This window comes from Pteropus vampyrus, unplaced genomic scaffold, assembly GCF_000151845.1.
Source record: "Pteropus vampyrus isolate Shadow unplaced genomic scaffold, Pvam_2.0 Scaffold379, whole genome shotgun sequence".
Lineage (NCBI taxonomy): Eukaryota > Metazoa > Chordata > Mammalia > Chiroptera > Pteropodidae > Pteropus > Pteropus vampyrus.
This window is the reverse complement of record NW_011889160.1, coordinates 516,254-539,356: the sequence shown is the minus strand read 5'-3', so window position 1 is coordinate 539,356 and position 23,103 is coordinate 516,254. Positions and strand designations below refer to the sequence as shown.

At 37.4% G+C, this 23,103-nt stretch overlaps 1 protein-coding gene and 1 long non-coding RNA gene across 6 annotated transcripts in view; one reads left to right on the top strand and one right to left on the bottom strand.

The window, feature by feature from the left end:
- The window catches only part of LOC111731493, a 27,666-nt gene extending 24,469 nt beyond the window's left edge, over positions 1 to 3,197 (top strand). The window contains exon 3 of the long non-coding RNA XR_002777163.1: positions 2,457 to 3,197. This is a non-coding gene — a long non-coding RNA (uncharacterized LOC111731493). The remainder of the gene's footprint in view (positions 1 to 2,456) is intronic.
- Positions 1 to 23,103, bottom strand: part of ZFP1 (ZFP1 zinc finger protein) — a 31,916-nt gene that overhangs the window by 7,414 nt on the left and 1,399 nt on the right. For 3 of the 5 annotated variants that reach the window (XM_011379932.2, XM_011379929.2, XM_011379931.2), the window contains exon 2: positions 20,551 to 20,609. Coding sequence is in view for 2 of the 5 variants with exons in the window: in XM_011379929.2 (XP_011378231.1) it covers positions 20,551 to 20,565 (15 nt within the window). In the remaining 3 variants the exon portion in view is untranslated. Of the gene's footprint in view, positions 1 to 19,135; positions 19,215 to 20,550; positions 20,610 to 23,103 lie in introns of all 5 variants that reach the window. The other 2 variants (XM_023523147.1, XM_023523148.1) reach the window with 1 other exon arrangement.

Below are 23,103 nucleotides of genomic sequence, written 5' to 3'. Positions count from 1 at the left end.
TCTCTCATTCCCCCATCTCTCTCTCAATCTCCCCGTCTCTCTCCTCTCCTCTCCCCTCCCTTCTCTCCCTCTGACTCCTGCCCTTCTGTCTGTCTGTCTGTCTCTTCCCTCTCCTCTTTCCCGCTCTCTTCCCCGTCCTCTCTCATCCATCCTCTTCTCTCCTCCTTTTCCCCAATGCGCTTCTATTCTTAGTTTCGGGCATAGGGCACACTGGGTGGACATTTATGTAGTTCATGAAACGATCCCCCAGTTACCCAGCACCCATCAGGCTCCACACGCAGCCACTACCGTTACAACACTGACTCACATTCTCTACGCTCCCCAACCCCGAGACCATCCTTCAACTACTGATTTGTTCCCCTCCAACCCTTCACCCCGTTCTTCCAGCCCCCCAAGCCCCCTCCCTTCTGGCAGTCACCAGAATGTCCCCGATATCTGTGGGTCTGTTTTCATTTCGTTTGTTCTTTTTGTTCCCTAGAGTCCACACATTAAGTGAAATCATATGGTATTTATCTTTCTCTGACTTATTTCACTCAGCATAATAACCTCTAGGTCCATCCATGTCGATGCAAATGGAAGGATTTTCTTTCTTTCTTTATGGCTGTCTGTCCTCTCTGCATCTCTCACTCTTCCTCCCCCTCTCCCCCTGCCTCTGGTGCCGTCCCCCCTCCCTTCTCTCTCTCTCCTGCTCCCCTCGTCTCCCCGCGCCCCCCCCTGTCGTCTCACCCCGGCCCCTCTCCACTCGTCTTTTCTTACTCCTCACTCCTCTCTCCCGTCTTGATCCTGCTTCTCTCCCTTCTCTCCCCCTGCCCCTCTCTCTCCTCCCCCAAGGCTGTTTCCCGCTTGCTCCTCCCTCTTTTGAACACCTTGCTCACTCCGCCCCCTCCCTCGGCCCTCGCACTCCTTCTCTTTCCATGCCCCCCCATGTTTCTTGCTGGCTCGTCTCCCCCGACTCAGTTCAGTCTCGCTGGCCGCCTATTATCTCCCCTCTCGCTCCACCCTTCTCCCCGCTTTCTCTAGCTTGCTGCTCTTCTGACACCCTCACTGCCCCCAACATCTCTCACTTCCCTCCTTCCCTCTCGTCCCCGATTCCGCTTCTCTGTCCTCTCTACCCCTCTCCTCTAGCTCCCCCTCCATTTCCTTTCTCCTCCCTCCCTCCCCCGTCTTCTCTTCCTCCTCCCTCTTCCCTCCCTTTCACTCCTCCAGCTCCTCTCATTTGTCTCCCTCCCTCTCCTCTCGCTCCTCACCTGAACTTCCTCTACACATCATCGCGCGCTCGCTTGCTCGCTCTTTCTCTCTCTCTCTCTCTCTCTCTCTCCCTCTCCCCTCTGTCTCTCTCTCTCTCTCTCTCTCATCTGTATCTCCCTCTCCGTTCTCCCTCCCCCTTGCCCCCCACCCTCTTTCACTCCTCTGGTCTTCCCTTCACTCTTTTCCACCCCACCCCAATATGCCTCTTTAGGGGTACTGGTTATTTTAGGCTGGTTAACTTTAAGAACAGCAGACACGGGGAAAGCTCTGAAAACCAAGTAGAAAGTACTCTTCCTAAAAGGACATTTACACTTGTAAGGCAAATCTCCACTTTTAAGTGTCTTTTTTTCTTACTGTACCAGGAAGGGATATCTAAAAATCTCTAGAAAGTTTTCAACTGAGAAGGCCCAGACCTAAATCTGCATAATAACCTTACCCATTTATTGTGCTTTTCCTAGTAACCTCCCCAAACTGACTCCCCACCCCCAACACCTTTTGTCTTTAGCTGAAGGTGATGGCTTCCGCCATTTACATGTTGTTAAACTTTAATTTATATTTCTCCTGCTAATCTGCCTCATGTCAATTTGATCTGACCAGCCAGAAGAACCTAGAAAGGCAGATGAAAGTTTTCCTTCCGTGACATCTGTAAGGGTGAAGCCATGTAGGGTCATGATCACTCGTGCTTTTGGAACCTTACACACCAGCCTACAAACCTAAACAGAGTTGCGCTGGGCAACATTTTCACCCACTGTGATGGACTTGCCAAGTCATTACTAACTAAATGGGATCCAAATAATGCGCTCGTATCTTCTGATGTTACGCTATAACAGAACGTGTCCTAACCTCAGAACAGACTGTGATGCTGTGATTTATAAGAAATATATACTTGGTCATTCTGATGCCCAAATATTTCTCATATATATTTGGTTTTGATCTCCTGATCCTGGCTCACAGCTGGCGTGAAAGCCCCCGGAATTTCCTAAGTGTAGAGAGTGATAAAGATTTTTGTTATGGTAATGAGGTGACTTGGAAAGCACCTAAGATGGGGGGCCGGTCATCGGGAGGCCATATGATTAGAGGGTTGGAACTTTCAGTCCTTTTTCTTGACCTCTGGGGAGGGGAGAGAGGCTGGAGGTTGAAACAATTGACAGTGGTCAATGATTTAATCAATCATAACTATATAATGAAGCCTCCATAAATACCTAAAGTTACAGGGTTCAGAGAACTTCTGGGCTGGTGAACAAGTGGAGGTGGATGGAGGTGCACCCTGGAGAGGCCACGGAAGCTCCGCACCCTCTGCCCTCACCTTGCCCGAGGCCTCTCTGCCATCTGGCTGCTCCTGTTATATCCTTTTACAGTACACCACTGACCCAGGAAATAAAATGTTTCTCTGCGTTCTGCGAGCTGCTCTAGCAAATTAAACCCAAAGAAGGAATCTGGGAATCTCTGATTTATAGCCAGTCAGAAGTACAGGTAACAAGTTGGACTTGAGGTTGACATCCTGAGTTGGGGGGCAGAGGGAGTCGCTGGAACCTCCAATGTGTAGTCAGTCAGTTGGTGAGAAGCACCGGTTAACTATGTGGGCTTGCACCCAGCATCTGAAGTTTGGGAGCCGCGACAGTTTTGTAGAACTGAACCCTTAGCCTGTGGGATCTTATTCTATTTTCAGGTAGACACTGTCAGAATCGAGCTGAGTTCTGACACGCTTGCTGGTGTCTGAGAACTGCCTGTTGGTTTGGGGAAGCGTGCGTGCACACATACACACGACATAATAAAGTCTAGGAATCCTTTTCAGTTTTGACTATTTAAAGGCAGAAGATGAACTTCCAATTATAAAATAAAATGTCAGGCATAATTAAAGATCCTCCCACTATATCCAAGCCATAAAAATGGCAGAAAAGCAAAAATAAGCAGGAATTCATCAAATTAAAAAGCTTCTGCACAGCAAAGGAAACTAACAAAACTCAACGACAGTTGACCAAATGGGAGAAAATATTTGCAAATCGTGTTAAGAGGTTAATAACCAAAATATATTTTTAAAACTTATACAACTCAATAGCAAAAAACCCAAACAACCCAATTAAAGAGGAGAGGATCTGAACAGACATTTTCCCAAAGACATAGATACATACAGGTGGCCGACAGGTACATGAAAAGGTGTTCAACACTGTCACTCAGGGCATGCAAATCGAAACCACGATACGGTATATCACACATCAGAATGGCTATTATCGAAAAGATAGAAAGTGTTGGCAAGCATGTGGAGAAAAGAATGTACACTGTTGGTGGGAATGTTTATTGTGCAATCACTATGGCAAAACACTATGGAGGCTTCTCAAAAATTTATGACTAGAACTACCCTGTGATCCCACAATCCCACTTCTGGGTATTTAACCAAAGCAAATAAAAACACCAATTCAAAAAGATATACACACACCCATGTTCACTGCAGTGTTATTTAAAATTTCCCAGGTATGGAAACAACCTAAGTAAAAGAAATGAGGTATATATACACAACAGAATATTATTCAGCCACGAAAAAAAAAATTGCCATTTGTGACAATATGGATGGACCTCGAGGACATTATGCGAAATAAGTCAGAGAGAGATAAATACTATATTATCTCACTCATGTGTGAAATCAAACAAACAAACTGAGCTCATAGAACAGACTGGTGGTTGCGGGGGGTGGAGGGAGTTAAAAGGTATAAAATAAACTTTCCTGTTATAAAGTAAATATGTCCTGGGGATGTAATGTGCAGCACAGTGACTGTAGTTAATAAAAGTTGCTAAAAGTTCTCATTACAAGAAAAACTTGTAACTGTATGGAGATGGATGTTAAAGACTTACTGTGATCATTTTGCAACATATACAAATATCACATCATTATGTTATACACATGAAACTCATGTAGTCATACATCAATTATATCTCAATTTAAAAAATAGTTAAGTCTATAAAAAATAAAATGTTCACAGCAGCATTTTAGATAAGAGCCCAAAGCTAGAAAAACACATGTTCATCAACAGATTTTCTTGTGGTACTCTAAAACAACTGAGTACCATAAAGCACTGAGAAGGAACTAAGTCCAGCTGCACAAGGATCGTTTCACAAGGGCTTCTAGAATGCTGGTTAATTCTATTTCTTGGCCTGAACGGTGGCTACATGGGTTAGCTAGACACAAAGACAGACATCTTCGTCTGTCTGTCTGTCTGTCTATCTATCTATCTATCTATCTATCTATCTATCTCACATGTACATTTTAAATACTCTTCTCTATACGATACTTTTCACTATAATAAACAATCTCAATGAACAAAACGTTGAAGCATTATAAATATGAAAAGTTATGAAAGCAACTAGAAAATCAAAAAGCATTTGATCAAAATTAAAAAGTTATAAGAAAGGAAAACAAACAGAAGGCCATCTGACAACCTTCAAAACCATCTCCAGCCACACAGCCACATGATAAGTGCACTAAACTGTGCCGCTGTCAGACCAACAAGGGTGTACACCTGTGGCACCTCAATGGCTCGATTAACATTTCTTTAGAAATGACTCTGCTAATAAATATGAAAATACTTTTTCTCACAATGCTATTTTCCATCTCTATACAAACAAAACAGTCCTCCAAAAACTGTTAATAAAACAATTCTGATAGCATAGCCTTAAAAGAGATGTCAAACATGACTGACTTCAAAGACTTACTTTTTGTCATGAGAGAGAGTTTCAATCTGGAATGAATTTGATGTTCTGGGCAGAAATTCTATGGCCATGAACAGAGGTGTACCTACTGTACTTGACACCCAGAGCAGACCATTTTAGCATCCCCTCAATTCTTTAAACTGTTACACATCTAAAACGTTCACCTCTAAATTTACTTCTCTGAGCATACAAATCCTCTTTTCCCCATTCACATTCTCTCTCTCTCTAGAATCCATATAGTTCATGTTCAGTTATGACCTCCAATTCCTTAACCCCTCCCTTCTTCCAAACGGCCATGCACCTCTGTCTGTCACTGCACCTCTAAGATTTCATGCCTCCAAAATCTAGATTACGCCTGTCACCATCTTCACAACCTTGCCTCAGTACTTTCCACCACTTTTCACTCACAGCTCCTAAAGGTTATAGGAAGTGAGAGAAAAAAAAAAATAAGATAAAGGTCTGAGTACCACAAATTTGCAGGGAATCTACTGAGCATTGTTTCAAGACATCTTATAGGAATCTTTGGCCACTTGGCACGGGGGCAGAGAATGCACATGATAGGTCATCTGCGCCTGAGAACAGAGGTCAACAATCACAGAGTCAAGGTTTTCCCTATAGTGAATATTTATTCTCAAATTCAGATCAATTCTGAAAAACAGGAACACTAGGAAATGTCCTAAGGACTAAATTTAGCCGTAGCGGCACAAGGAGCAAGATCGGTCTTCACTCTGGTAGGCACTCCTCAAGTCTTTGCTTCCTATTCCTCTGTCGCCCTGGCTGTTACCAAAGCTTCCTCACTCTTATTTCTTGTCTCTCCTTACTCTCTTCTACCCCACACTCTAAAGCTCTATATGAGCACCCTGATTAGAGACGGTTATCCACGATCTATTGCAATGAACTACTGACTAGCCCAGTATTTAACATCATCCAAATTTCTTTTTCATCGCTCTTTCCCATGGCTCCCCTCTCTTTGCACACATCTTCCCACTTAAATCACATCTTAGATTTTGAGTGCTGCGAGAGTACTTTTCTTGTTTCTCTCTTGTGGCACTTATTTCACTCTTTCTTTCGTTAGAAGTCTCTTATTCCTCTCACTCTTCCCATTAGATATTAAAATTTTTTAGACCAGAAATTATATCTTGTTCATCTTTGTATTCCTATTAGCATGAAACACATGAGGACATGTTAGGTACTCAATAAAATAATGTAGCATCTGTACTGTTTCACTCAGATTGTGTAAAAATTTTGGTAATATTCACTAAATCTTAACATCTAGTTCAGTTTCCTGATGTCCTATGTACTCATTAAAAATGCTTTTTATTCAGCTTGTAATCTACATAATTCCCAGATCAATTCTGGCTGTACCTATACATTTACTTGCATAAATTGGGTATTAGCCTCATTAGTGCCTGCTCAGCTTTCCAGCATCTAGGACTGGGTTGCTCCATTCGTGCAGTATCATCTCCACATTATCAGCATAACATAAGTGGAGACATACAATGTGGCTCATAGTCACACAGGCATAAGTCATGAGTCAAATAACCTCTCACAGAAGAAAGGAACAAAATAGATAAAAACTGAGCAGAAAAAAAGTTAGAAAAAAGTTTTTAAATACATAATTGGATTTCACAGTAATAGGTTAGGCATAGCTGAAATGATGAGTAACTCTAAGATAGATCGGAGTAAGAAACATCCAGACTGAAATACAAGAAGAACAAAGAGTGGAAAACACATCAAAAAGCCTAAGAGACATATGGAACAAACTAAAAAGGTCTAATGTATTTGCAATTTGAGTCCAAATAAAGGAGACAAACTACAGTACTTGAAGAGATAATGGCTTAGAATTTTCCAAAACTGCTCACATCAGACCACAGAAACACCACTAATCCCAAGAAGAATAAATATAAAGAAAACCACACTTAGGCACATCATAATAAAACTGCTGAAATCCCAGAAAAAAAAAAAGATGCAATGACTTGAGAGGCAAAACAGTAAAACTGACAGCTAACTTTTCAACAGAAACAACAAAAGCCAGAAAATAAGAGAATATCTTCAAAGTACTGAAAATACTAGAATGTGAGTTGGCAAATTTTTTCTGTAAAGGGCAAAGTAGTAAATGTTTTAGGTTTTGCCGGCCATACATAGTCTCTACTACAACTAATCGACTTTGACATTGCACCACAAAAGCAAGCGCAGGCAATATAGAAACAAATGGGCATGGCTGTGCTCCAATAAACTTGATTATGGACAGAGAAATTTGAATTTCATAATTTTCACATCATGAAACACCATCCTTCTTTTGATTTTTTTCTCAACCATTTAAAAATGGTGCAGGTAACCTAATCAGCATTATCTCATGGCATCTCAGCACTATAGGAATCTTTAGCCACTTGGTATGCGAGCAGAGAATACAGGTGATGTGTGCCTAAGATCAATACTAAATACTAAACACTAATACCAAATACTAAATATCAATGCTAAAAGCCATTTTTAGCTGCAGGCCATACAAAAACAAGGCAGAAGCCATTTATTTGGCTCATGGCCATAATTTGACAATCTGAAGTAAAATGTTGACTATTAAATAGTAAATGTTGCGTGTTAGATATTACTATTACTATCATATGATGTACTCCACAAAGAAGAAAATTAAACCTGGCACAAATCAGTTGAATGCAAAAAGCAACAGGGAGCAGCAAATCAGCAAAACATGGTGTTAAAAGAAGCATATATGGAATGGGGGGAGAAGGTGTGAGGTAAAAAGCTGAAACTAATGTTTAATGCCAGGAACCTGAAAGTTATGGCAGAGAGAAAGTTGTGTTTGAGAGGAAAACATAAATTGTGATTAACATTTAAGTACTGAAAGAGTAAGATAAATCTTTAAAAGGATGTAAATATATTCTGACAACCAGAAGAAGAAAAGTGAATCAAGAAAATCAGTAATCAGAATAAAATGGAATAAATGTTTAGTAAAAGATTACGACTTTCAAAGAAGTTTTTTTTTGTTTTTTTTTTAAACATACTTTTTATGAGGCAAACTTAAAGTCTGAAAACAAAAGGCACAGAAAAGTTTGCAGAAGGTCAATATTAGTTAAAACAGAATTCCAAAAATATACATATATACCATAACTACCGAATTTAAAAATTTTACTTAATGCATACAAAACTATTTAAAAAAAAAAATAGATACACCCATACAAAACTTAATATTAGATACCTCTAAGGTGAGAAGACGGGCTTTAATGGTCAAGAAGATTTTAGCACTGAGTTAGGTAACCTAACATCAAGAGTGACAGCACACTAGGGAGGGCAGATCCACAACATAGATAAAGAGAGAGTAAGACAGAAATTACATATGAATTGTGTAACTCAAAGAAAAACACTTCAATGTACATAATGTGTGGAAGCAAATAAGATGTTAAATACTGACTACTAGATGGTATAACAGGTCGACAGTTATTAGGTCGAACCATATTAAAATTGATGGCACTCAACTGTTCTGACATACAAATCTTGCAATTTTATATAGCTCAATCTAATGTACTTTTATTTGTACTTCTGTGCATTTTCATATTTCACAAAATCAAACCAAAAAAGGTAAGAACAAAAAATATAACTATTAAGCAAAAAGGAAGAAAAAGACAAATCACCAAAGACTTTAGAACACTGGGTACAAAGAGAAAAGCCTACAAGTTTTAGGAGAGAACTGAACAGGTCACATCCTGACAAGTAGATAGGCCTCTGGACTCCTGAACTACAACACTAAAAAGCAATGACGTCAAAATTCTGAGGAAAAACAATAATAAAAGGTGGACAAAATAAGAGGCACTGGAGAGCAGCCATTGCAGGGCTAAAATTCCTGAAAGATGAGCATGCCCCACATTCACACTGATGATGAAAGTGTTAGAAGAAAAAAAAACAACCACCTTGAATTCTACATCCAGCAAAAATGTCACTAAAGGTATTTCCTAAACCATGGCACAAATACAATCCAAGCAGAAAATGGCAGTATTGCTCCATGGAATAAAAACTGGCATTTGGGTCTGCAAAGCAACTGGGATTTGGGAGCAGGGTAATGGGAGATAAGGAAGCCACAGAGAAGGGGCTCTAAAATCCTGCATGAAAATTCACCTCAATCTTTAGCTGGTTTCTAATATGTGCAGGTGGAGGGCAAGCATCCAGAGGACTAGCAGAGAGCAGTGGTTCTGCCAGACAGTTAAAGTATTGGCAGAACAAAACTTAACATTCTTTAGAGGGAAATGTGTATCATACAAGAAGCCCAGCATACCAACAAAAATTGCTAGACATGAAAAAAGGCAAAAATCCAAAAGCCAATATCAAAAGATACTGTTCAATAGCAGATGTAGAGATAATCCATGTATTAGGTTTAGCACATGAGTTCAGATTATCAGTAAAGTGATATGTAAAAGAACAGAGAGAAAAAGATGGCCAATATGAATGAAAATATGGGAACAGTTCAACAAAGAGGAAGCAAATGGATATCCTAGAACTGCAAAACGTAGTAACAAATTAAAAACTCATTGTGTAGACTTAACAGCAGACTAGACACATCAGAAGAATTGTGAACTTGAAGACAGTTTGATAGAGGATATCCAAACTGAAGCACTGGGGGGAAAAACGAAACATAAAAGAGATGGGAGACATGGTCAAAAGTCTAACATTATTATTTAGAATGCTGAAAAAAGAAAGATAATGTATAGTCACAGAAAAAGAGGAGAAAAAGAATGGGATAGAAATATTATTTGAAGATATAATAGCTGAGAATTTTCCAATTTTGATTAAAAAAAATAAAGGATTGTAAGCTGACAAGGTCCTTGCAATCTGTCAGGTCAACCAAGGGTTGCCTTGCCTGAAAAAAGGAAAAAAAAAAAAAAAAGAGGCTCCAGAACCACCATACATGGTGGCTGGCTTCAGACTACACCAGAGCACTACCCAACAAACTCTACAAATGACATACCCGAAGGTTAGACTCAGCAGGCACCAGAGCCCTGCTAAAGTGACCCCCAAGGAATAGCTTGTCTGCTGTAGTCACAGCCAGCCCACAAAGCCAGTCATCCTGAGGGTCAACTCCACCCACTGATGTGCCACCAGCAATAAAGGCTCAATTACAAGAGGAAGGCACACACAACTCACACAGGGGACAAATCTGGAGCACCTGGCTTGTGACCAGGGAGACCATGCCACTGGGCCCCACAGGACACCTTCTACATAAAGCCACTCTGTCAAGACCAGAAGACATAGAAGATCTATCTAACATACAGAAACAAACACAGAGAGTCAGCAAAAATGAGGAAACAAAGAAACATATTCCAAATAAAAGAATGGCACAAAATTCCAGGAAATGAAGTAAACAAAATGGAGACAACCAATCTATCGGATAAAAAGTTCAAAGCAGTGGTTATAAGATTGCTCAATGAACTTAGGGGGTGAGTAAATGAACTCAATGAGAACTTTAACAAAGAGACAGGACACATAAAAATGGAGATAGAAAACATAAAAAAGAACCAATCAGAAATGAAGAAAATAACTGAAATGAAGGATACATTAGAATCATCAGTAGATTAGATCAGAGAATAGAGTCAGCAATTTATAAGATAAGGTAGCAGAAAACACCCCGTCAGAACAGCAACAAGAAAAAAGAATCCCCCAAAATGAGGATAGTTTAAGGGGCCTCTAGGACAACAAGCTTACCAACATTCATATCAGAAGGAGGAGAGAGAGAACAAGGGATTGAAAACCTATCTGAAGAAATATTGACTGAAAACCTCCTGAATCTGGTGAAGGAAACAGACATACAAGTCCAGGAGGTGCAGGGAGTCCCAAACAAGATGAACCCCAAAAGGCCCACATCAAGACACATCATAATTAAAATGCCAAAGAATAAAGACAAAGAGAGAATCTTAAAAGTAGCAAGAGAAAAGCAGTTAGTTACATACACGGGAGCTCCCATAAGAATATAAGCTGATTTCTCAACAGAAACTCCCATAAGAATATAAGCTGATTTCTCAACAGAAACTCTGCAGGCAGAAGGGGCGGTGTGGAACAGCTGAAGTGACGAAAGACAAAGACCTACACTAAGATGACACCACCCAGCAAGGCTGTCACTTAGCATCGAAGGGCAGATAAAGAGCTTCTCAAACAAGGAAAAGCTAAAGGAGTTCATCACCATTGAACTGGTATTATAAGAAATGTTAAAGGGATTTCTTTTAAGAGACCAAAATTATGAATAAGAAAATATAGGAGAGAAAAAAATTTTTCTCACTGACAAAAGCAAACACTTAGTAAAAGCAGTGGATTAACCAAGTATAAAGCTAGTACAAAAGATAAAAGGCAAAAATAGGAAGAGCATGTGTAATTACAATAGTAAATGACGGGATACACACAAATACACACAAATACAAGAAGTGAAAAATGACAAAAACATAAATGTGCTGGGGGTGATTTTAAAATGGGTGTGAACTTAAGGGACCATCAATTTAAAATATACTGCTATAAATAAACCTTGGAATATGTGAAGCACATGGTAACCACAAATGAAAAATCTTTTAAGAGATATATAAGAAATAAAAAGAAAGGAATCCAAGCATAAAACTACAGAAAGTAATCAACATAAAAGAGAAGACAGCAAGAGAGTAAGAAAGGAACAGAGAAGAATTACAAATACAATGAAAACAATTAATAAAATGGCAGTAACAACGTACCTATCAATATTTACTTTAAATGTAAATGGACTAACTGCTCCAAGCAAAAGACATAGGGTGGCTGAATGGATAAAAACAAGACCCATACATACGCCGTCTACAGGAGACCCATTTCAGATCCAAAGACACACACAGACTGAAAAAGTAAAGGGATGGGAAAAGATATTTCATGCAAATAGAAGCAAACAAATAATAAAAGCTGGGGTAACAATACTTATATCAGACAAAATAGACTTTAAAAGAAATGCTGTAACAAAAGGGGAAAAAGAGCATATTATAATGATAAAATATCAATCTAACAAGAGATTATAACTTTTATAAACAATCTAACAAGAGATTATAACTTTTATAAACATAGCCAAGGTAGGAGCGACTAAATATATAAGCAAATATTGACCTTCATAAAGGGAAATATCAACAGTTAAGACAATAATAATAGGGTAAAGTTTAACACTTCATTGACATCTATGGATAGATCATCCAGACAGAAAATCAACAAGGAAACAGTGGCCTTAAATGACATATCTGAGCAGATGAACTTAATTGACATTTTTATGTCAATTTCATGCAAAAGCAGTAAAATATACATTCTTTTCAAGTGCACATGGAACATTTTCCAGGAAAGACCACATGTTCGGCCACAAAACAAGTCTCAATAAATTTAAGAAGACTGAAATCATATCAAGCATTTTCTCCTATCACAATGCTATGAAAACGAGAAACCAATTATAAGAAAACTGAAAACCACAAACATGTGAAGGCTAAATATCATGCTACTAAACAATGAATGGGTTAACAATGAGATTAAGATACCTGAGACAAATGAAAATGAAAACACAATGACCCCAAATCTATGGGACACGACTAAAGTAGTTAGTTCTAAGAGAGAAATTCACAGCAATACCGGACCACTTCAAGAAACAAGAAAAATCTCAAACAATCTAACCTCATACCAAAAGGAACTAGAAAAATAAGAACAAAACCCAAAGTGAGTAGAAGGAAGAAAACAAAAAATATCAGAGCAGGAATAAGAGAAATCGACTGTAAAAAAAAAACAATAGAAAGAATCAATGAAACTAAGAGCTGCTTCTTTGAAAACATAAACAAAATTGATAATTCTTCAATCAGACTCATCAAGAATATAAAGAGGGACCAAATAAATATAATAAAAAATAGAGACACATGACAACCAACACCACAGAAATACACATGATTACAAGACAATATGACAAACAATTATACACCAACAAATTGGACAACCTGCAAGAAATGTGGGGGTGGGAGGAAGTAGATAAGGGTAGAAGAGGTCAAATATATGGTGACATAAGAAAATTTAACTTTGGGTGGTGAACACAATACAACATACACATGATGTACTGTTGAATTGTACACTTGAAACCTATATAACTTTGTTAACCAACATCACCTGATAAGTTTAATAATAATAAGAAAAAATAAATGAACTAGAAACAATCTTCCTAGATTGAATCAGGAAGAAACAAAATATCTGAACAGATCAATAATTATTAACGATATTGAATTGGAAATCAAAAAACTTCTAGCAAACAAAAGTCCTGAACCAGATTCATGTGAGGAAGGGGAAAGGAAGATGGCAGACTAGGTGAAAGTAGGGTTTGTCTCTTCCCAGGTCCACTCTGAAATTACAACCAAATTATAAAATAATTAACGTGGAGAATCACCTGAAGTCCAACTGATTGTAACACCTATGGCTGATAATATAAAGGAGCCACACTGAAGCCGGTAGGAGTAAAGTCCTGAATCCAGCTGGACCCACACCCAAGGGTGGTAGAGGATCACCCAGAGGGAAAGCAAGGCTGCAGAGGCTCTCCTGAAGGAGGTGGGGGGCCCTGGTCTCATTTGGGGGCTCTCCAGCCCAGGGTCCCAGCCTAGGGAAGAGGAGATTCCAATAACTTTGGCTGTAAAAACCAGAGGGGATTCCAGCCGTCTGGGTCAGATGGAAAGAGACTGAAACCTTAGATGCCCCTCTGAAGGGCCGGTGCACAGGCTTTCTGATCTGTGGACACTCACCCGGGATACCGGCTGGATGGCTGCCACACCCTGTGCCCATTCAGGGCTATTCAAGGCCAAGCATTCGCAGCTGGCAGACAGCACTGTGAGCCACATTTCCAAGACAGGGTCAAGCAGATCACTGCTGCCAATACAAACTTGGGCAGATCTTGGGGATCTGTGGGCCAGTCCCAGACAGCAGCTGGTCCTGCTGTGACCTTGGACTTCTGCGGGAATGCACCAACGGTTACCTTCTGCGGCAATGCACGAACAGTTACCAAAGTTTCAGCAAGACTGAGGCTGTGCTGATCCCATTGTCATTGTCTCTCTGAGACCCTGTCCCACACTACCCACAAATTGCCCCAGGCGGCCCATTGACAGCGAACTGCCATTTCCCTGCCCTTCCCCATCGGATCTCCCAATCCACACAGGCAACAAACTTTGGCTAGCACTGGGTGGGCACTACACAGAAGTCAATGGCAAGCAGACCTCTGCCGCCTGCAAGAGTTACCAAAGGTCAAAGACAAAGAGAGAATCTTAACAGCAGCAAGAGAAAGGCAGCTAGTTACTCACAAGGCTATCCCCCCCATAAGAAAGTCTGCTGATTTTTCAATGGAAACTTTGCAGGCCAGAAGGGAGTAGCAAGAAATATTCAAAGTTATAAAAAACAAGAATCTACAACCATGAATACTCTACCCAGCAAGGCTTTCGATTAAAATGGAAGTTGAGCTAAAGAGCATCCCAGACAGGAAAAAACTTAAGGAATTATTATCAACAAGCTAGTATTACAAGAAATGCTAAAGGGACTTCTTAAAAAGAGAAGGGGTAAAAAAGAAAACAAAAATAACAAATACGAATAATAAAACGGCAGTAACTATGTACCTCTCAGTAATCACTTTAAATGTAAATGGAGTAAATGCTCCAATCGAAAGACATTCGATAACTAAATGGCTAAGAAAACAAACCCCATGCATATGCTGTCTATAAGAGGCCCACTTCAGATCAAATGACATTCACAGACTGAAAGTAAAGGGATGGAAAAAGAGATACTTCACGCAAACAAAAAAAAAAAAAAAAAAAAAGCCAGGGTAGCAATACTTATATCAGATAAAGTAGACTTTTAAAAAAGGCTATAATAAGAGACAAAAAACAGCATTACTTAATGATAAAGGAATTGATAAATCAAGAGGACATAACCCTAGTAAACACATATGTACCTACATACATAGGAGTACCTACATACATAAAGCAATTATTGACTGACATAAAAGGAGAGATCAATAGTAATACACTCACAGTAGGAGACTCCACTGACACCAATAGACAGATCTTCCAGGCAAAGAATCAACAAGGAAACAATGGGCCTAAAAGACACACTAGACCAGATGGATTTAATAGATATTTGAAGAGCATTTTACCCCACAGCAGCAAAATGTACATTCTTCTCAAGTGCACATGGAACATTTTCTAGGACAGACCACGTTAGGACACAAAACAAGTCTCAATACATTTAAGAAGACTGAAATCATATCAACTGTCTTCTCTAATCACAATGGTATGAAACGAGAAATCAACTACAAGAAAAAAACTGGAAAATAGACAAACATAGGGAGGCTAAATAACATGCTACTAAACAATGAATGGGTTATTATTGAGCTCAAGGAAGAAATCGAAAGGTACCTAGAGACAAATGAAAATGAAAACACAACGATTCAAAATCTATGAGACACAGCAAAAGCAGTTCTAAGACAGAAATTGATAGCAATATAGGCCTACCCCAAGAAACAAGAAAAAGCTCAAATAAACAATCTAACCTTACACTTAAAACAACGATAAAAAGAACAGCAAACAAAGCCCAAAGTGAATAGAAGGAAGGAAATAATAAAGATTAGAGAGGAAATAAATGAAATAGAGTCTAAAAAAAATACAAAAGATTAATGAAACCAAGAGCTGGTTCTTTGAAAGGATAAACAAAATTGACAGACCCTTAGCCAGACTCATCAAGGAAAAAAAAGAGAAGACTCAAATAAATAAAAGCCTAAATGGAAGAGAAGAAATAACTACGGACTCCACAGAAATACAAAGGGATCATAAGAGAATACTACGAGCAATTAATTATATGGCAACAAATTAGACAATCTGGAAGAAATGGACACATCCCTAGAAACATATAATCTCCCAAAACTGGGTCAAGAAGAAACAGAAAATCTGAACTGACTGATTACCACCAATGAAATAGAATCAGTAATCAAAACCTCCCCCAAAAAACAAAAGTCCTGGACCAGATGGCTTCATAGGAGAATTTTACCAAACATTCAAAGAAGAATTAACACCTATTCTTCTCAAACTATTCCAAAAAATTCAAGAAGAGGGAAGCCTCCCTAACTCCTTTTATGAGGTCACCATTACCTTGATTCCAAAACCAGACAAAGACATTACAAAAAAAGAAAACTATAGGCTGATATCTCTTGTGAACAATGATGCAAAAATCTTCAACAAAATATTAGCAAACCGAATTCAGCAATATGTTAAAAATATCATACACCATGATCAAGTTGGATTTATTCCTGGGATGCAGGTTGGTACAATATCTGCAAATCGATTAATGTGATACACCGTATTAACAAATTAAAAGATAAAAACCACATGATCATATCGATAGATGCAGAAAAAGCATTTAACAAAATCCAGCATCCACTTATGATAAAAACTCTCAGCAAAGTGGGAATAGAAGGAACATACCTCAACATAATAAAGGCCACATATGACAAATCTACAGCTAACATCAAACTCAATGGTGAAATGCTAAAAGTATTTTCTTTACGATCAGGAACAAGACAAGGACGCTCACTTTCACCACTCCTCTTCAACACTGTATTGGAAGTCTTAACCACAGCAATAAGACAAGAAAGAGAAAAAAAAAAAGGCATCCAAATTGGAAAGGAAGAAGTAAAACTCTCATTATTTGCCGATGACATGATACTATAATATACAGAGAACCCTAAAGATTCCACTAAAAACTGTTAGAACTTATCAATGAATTCAGTACAGTGGCAGGTTACAAAATTAATATTCAGAAGTCAGTGGCCTTTTTATACATCGATGATGAACTTTCAGAAAAAGAGATTAGGAAAACAATCCCATTTACAATTTCACTGAAAACAATTAAGACACCTGGGAATCAAATTAACCAAGGAGGTAAAAGACCTGTTCTCAGAAAATTAAAAGTCATTGAAAAAAGAAATTGAAGAAGATACAAATAAATGGAAGCATATACAGTGCTCATGGGTAGGAAGAATCAACATCGTTAAAATGGCCATACTGCCCAAAGCAATCTATAGATACAATACAATCCCTATCAAAATATTAATGGCATTTTTCAGAGAGCTGGAACAAATAATCCTATCATTTATATGGAAACATAAAAGACCCCTAATAGCCACGGCAAATCTTGAGAAAGAACAACAAAGTTGGAGGTATCACGCTACTCGATATCAAACTACACTACAAGGTTACAGTAATCAAGACAGCATGGTACTGACATAAAAACAGATACATTGATCAATGTAACAGAACAGGGAGCCCACAAATAAATCCACGCCTGTATGCTCACTTAATATATGATAAAGGAGGTAAGCATATCCAATGGGGTAAAGACAGTCTCTTCAATAAATGGTGTTGGCAAAATTGGGCAGATACATGGAAAAAAAAAACCACTGGACCACCTTCTTACACTGTATACAAGAACAGACTTAAAATGGATTAAAGACAAATGTAAGACCCGAAACCATAAAACTTCTAGAAGAAAACATAGGCAGTAAACTCTCTGATATTACTAACAGTAATTTCATTTTGGATATATCTCCCTGGGCAAGAGAAACAAAAGAAAAAATAAATAAATGGGACTACATAAAACTAAAAAGTTTTTATACAGCAAAGGAAACCATCACCAAAACAAAAAAACAACCGACTGATTGGGAGAAGACATTTGCTAATGATACGTCTGATAAGAGATTAATATCCAAAACATACAAAGAACTCATACAACTCGACAAAACAAACAATCCAAATAAAAATGGGCAGAAGACCTGAACAGATACTTCTCCAAAGAGGAAATACGGATGGCTAATAGACATATGAAAAGATGCTCAAAGTCACTAATCATCAGAGAAATGCAAATTAAAACGACAATGAGATATCACCTCATACCTGTCAGAATGGCTATCACCAATAAATCAACAAACCAGTGTTGGTGAAGATGTGGAGAAAAGGCAACCCTTGTGCACTGTTAGTGGGACTGCAAATTGGTGCAGCCGCTATGGAAAACAGTATGGAGGTTTCTCAAAAAATTAAAAACAGAACTACCCTATGACTCAGCAATTCCACTTCTGGATATTTATGCAAAGAAATCCAAAACACTATTAAAAAATATATATGCACCTCTATGTTTACTGCAGCATTATTTACAATAGCCAAGACATGGAAGCAATCTAGGTATCCATCAACAGAAAAATGGATAAAGATGTGGTCCATAAGTACGATGGGATATTACTCAGCCATTAAAAAAAAAAAAAAATGATATCTTACCATTTGTGACAACATGGATGGAGTAGAGGGTATTATGCTAATTGAAATAAGTCAAAAACAAAGGATATGGATTCACTTCTATGTGGAATGTAAAAAACAAACAAAGAACAAAACAGAAACAAACTCAGAGAGAACAAATTGATGGTTGTAAGATGGGAGGGTGTTGCATGGATGTACGAGAAAGGTAAGTAGTACAAATTTCCAGTTATAAAAACAGTCACAGGGATGGAAAGTACAGCATAGGGAATATAGTCAATAATACTGCAATAACTATGTACGATGTCAGATAGGTACTATATCAGAGTATCACTCTGTGAGGTATATAAATGTCTAATCACAAGGTTGTAAAGCTGAAACTAATATAATAATGCATGTCAACTGCAGTCGAAAAATAATTTTTTTTTTAAAAGACACCCCAAAAAAAAAAAAAAAGGATCAGCTTAGTGTTCTATTTCTTAACCTGGGTAAGTACATGGGTGCCCATTTTAATGTATACATATTTGTTATACATATAGTTATAACACATAAGGAATATTATAATATTGTACGTGTAGTATACTACAGAATTTAAAAATTTGGAAAAATTACGAAACTGTTCTGTTATGGAAAGATTTGAAAGATATGTTATCTAGTGATAATAACATACATAACCAAAAAAAGAAAAGGACAAACCACAGATGGGGGAAAAGAAAATCTTTGCGAAAGACATATCTGATTTAAAAATGGACCAAAGATCTTAACGGTCACCTCACCAAATATGATATACAGATAGCAAATAAACACATGAAAATTTGTTCCACACCACATCATCAGGGAATCGTAAATTACAATGAGATACCGCCACACACCTATTAGAATGTCCGAAATCCACAACAATGACAACACCAAATGCTGGCGAGGATGGAGAGCGACAGGAACTCCCATTCACTGAGGGCGGGAATGCAAAATGATACAGTTTGGCACTTTCTTACAGAACTAAATATACTTCTGACATACAATCTAACAATTACACTTCTTAGTATTTACCCAAATGAGTAATTTCATGTCCATACAAAAACCCTGCACATGTTTACATGAAGCTTTATCCATAATTGCGAAAACTCAGAATCAACCAAGATGCTTTTCAATAGCTGAATGGATAAATAAATGGTAGCACATCCATATAACAGAATATTATTCAGTGCTAAAAAGAAATGAGCTATCGAGCCATGAAAAGACATGGAGAAACCTTAAGTGCATATTTCTAAGTGGAAGAAATTAATCTGAAAACTATATACTGTACAATTCCAACTACATGACATTCTGTAAAAACATAACTATAGAGGCAGTAAAAAGATCAGGAGGTGCTGGGGGCTTAGGGAGAGGAAGGAGGAATGAATAGATAAAGCATAGGAATTTTTAGGGCAGCGAAACTATTCTGTATGATATTATAATAGTCAGTACATGTCATTATATATTTGTCAAAACTCATTACTAATATACAACACTAAGAGCGAATCCTAATGTAATCTATGGACTTTAGTTAAAGTATCAATATTGGCTTCTCAATTATTAACAGGCATATCACATTAATGTAAGATGTTAATAACAGTAGAAACTGTGTGTAGAGGGAGTATATGGGAATTCTCAGTACTTTCTATTCAAATTTTCTGTATACCCCAAACTGCTCTAAAAAATTGTCTATTAATTAAAAACAAAGCAAAACACATATAAACAAAACAGTATGATTTATACGCTATTTATACAGTTACCTACATATATATACTTTGTAAATATGTACAAATAAAATCTGGAAAGCTGCTCGAGGAATAACAATGATACTTGTGAAAGTGAGGGGAGAATCTGAATATACACCCAGCTATTTGAGTTCTCTGGCATCATGCTAATCTGATTAGAAAAATAAAATACACATAATAAAACCCAGCATTTGCACTGAAGAATGCTATATGAAATAACCACAGACAAAATGATAATTCTTTAAATTTGGGTTATTCCTGGGAATGCTGCCCAAAACACAACCTAAATGAAGATACATACAATTTATCCAGACCTAATGCTAGAGAACAAAGAAACAGTATTCATAACCAATGTAAGACACTTAATTAACTTGGTTTGCTTTTCAGCTGCTGGTATTGATCAGTTATTCTTCCTATGTTTTCCTTGAGTTTCACTCATATATACTTTGCTGTTTCATTTTCTGGATCTTTATAAACTTCCACAAATGTACGAAAAAACAAAACTGGAAATAAACAAAACAACTCACCTGGGATTTGTTCATTTTCTTTAGCTTTTGGGTAAAGGCATAGAATTATGAAAGTGGACCTAGAATAAAGCAAAAAGGAAGGCACTGTTATTAAAGCTCTGACCTACTTCAAAATTCCTAGAATGACCTGCTTAGAAATCCCTGCACATCTCCTAGGAAAATACCATCTCCTGGGGCAGTCACTTTGCCTTTTCTTAAGGGGCAGAAAGGATCATAATGGCAGCACTCAACCTTCACTCAAACATCATAAGACACCTGAAAATATATGAGTAAGACTATCCACTATCAAGAGAAAAAGTTAACTGACTCCTCAACTAATAAAATTAACAGAGAATTTAAAACAACTATGATTCATACATTAAAGGCTTTAAGGTAGACAACATGAATGAAGAAACAGGGAATTTCAGAAGAGATGAAACCAGCAAAAAAATCAAATGGAAATGCTAGGAAAGAAAAGCACGGTGACTGAGCTGAAAGAATATCTTTAACAGGCTCATTATTAGACTCAACAGAAGTGAGGAAATTTTCAGGAAGTCTGAAGATAGGTCATACAAAGTGAAAGTGGAAGAGGAAGAAAAAAGGAAAAAAGAGAGTATCTGAGGGATGTGGCACAATATCAAATGACTTAACAAACATGCCACTGCAGTCTCAGAAGGAGAAGAAAGAATGGGACAGAAGTATTTGGAGATGTAATGGCCAAAAATTTTCCAAAAATAATGAATGATATCAAACCACAGATCCAAGAAGCTCAGATAATTTATCTGAACGGGTAAATAGCACAAAACAAAACAAAGACACATGTGGATATATCATACTCAAACCACTGAAAACCAAAGTTAAAGAGAAAGTCTTGTCAACACCAGAGGAAAAACAGACACATTATATACAGAGGAACCAAGATAAACAATCACAGCCCATTTCTCATCAGAAAATATACAAGCCAGAAGACAATGTACTCACATCTTTAAAGTGTTTTTAAAAACCAAAAAAAGAAAAACACTATCAACCCAGAATTCTATACCTAGCAAATATATCTTTCAAAAGTGAAAGTGAAATAAAAACCTTTCCGAACAAAAACAGAATTCATTACTGTAAACTTGTACTACAAAAAAAAAATTAAGTTCTTCAGATAGAAGGGATATGATAACCAGACAGAAATCTGGCTCTACACAAAAAAATAAACATCTCCGGGATGATTAAAATGAAGATAACACAAAAAGTGAGGTGATGAAATTGAGAGTATACTGTTTTAAGGATCTTACATTACATAGTATAATATTATTTAAAGGTCCACTGTGATTAACTCAATATGTTTATTGTAAACTCTAGGGCAACCACAGACATTTTGGCAAAAAGAGGTATAAATGACAAGCCAATAGTGAGGGGAAAAAATGGAATCATAAAAGTACTCACAAAATCCAAAAGTAGACAGAAAAAGAGTAAAATAGGAACAGAGACCAGATGAGACAAGTAGAAAAAAAGTTGCAAGATGGTCAATTTCCATCCAGCCATTTCAGCACTTGGTAGAAACACACCAATTAAACGACAGAGGTTTTCAAATTGGATAAAAAAGCAATATCAAACTATGTGCTGTATATAAGCAGTCTGTTTTAAATATAAAACATAGCTAGGTCAAAAATAAAAGGATGAAATAAATATACCTTGCAAACACAAATCAAAAGAAAGCTGCAGTGACTGTATTGATAACAGTAAACTTCAGAAGGAATATATTAACCAGGGATAAAGAGTGACATCACATAATAATAAATGTGTCAAATCACCGAGAAGACCTAAGAATCCTAAATGTATAGGCACCTAACAAAAAAACTTCAAAATATAAGAAGTGAAGACTGATAGAAAAAGAAAAATAATACATAAATCTACACTTATAGATGGAGACTTCGATACTCTTTTTCTCAGTAAGGGACAGAATGGATAGATATAAAACCATTAAGAATTGAACCACAGTATCAACTACCTTGTTTCAATCAATATTTATAGAAGACTGTACCATCAACAGCACAGTAGTCATTAAAATACATATAAAACATTCACTAAGATCAATTATATTCTTGACCATAAAACAAACCTACACAAGTTTTAAAGAATTGAAATTCGAGAGTAAATTTTCTGAAAAACAGAATTAAACTTGAAATTAATAACAGAAAGAGATCTGGAAAATCCCCAACTAGGTGGAAATTAAACAACAAACTTCTACAGAAACAACAGGTAAAAGGAAGTCACAAAGAAAGTTTTGAAAAACTCAGAATTTAATGGAAATGAAAATATATAAAAATTCGAGGGATGTAGTTCCGGCAGTATTTAGAGGGACAGTTATAGGATTAAACTATTTCTATAAAAAACAAGAAGGGTGTCAATGACCCCACCTCCCACCTTAAGAAACCAAGAGGGAAAAAAAAGGGAAATGAAACCCAAAGCAAGCATAATAAAGAGCAGAAATCAATGAAACTGAAAACGGAAATAGAGAAATTCAATGAAACCAAAAGCTGGTTATTTCAAAAGGTTAATAACACTGATGAATCTCTAGCCAAA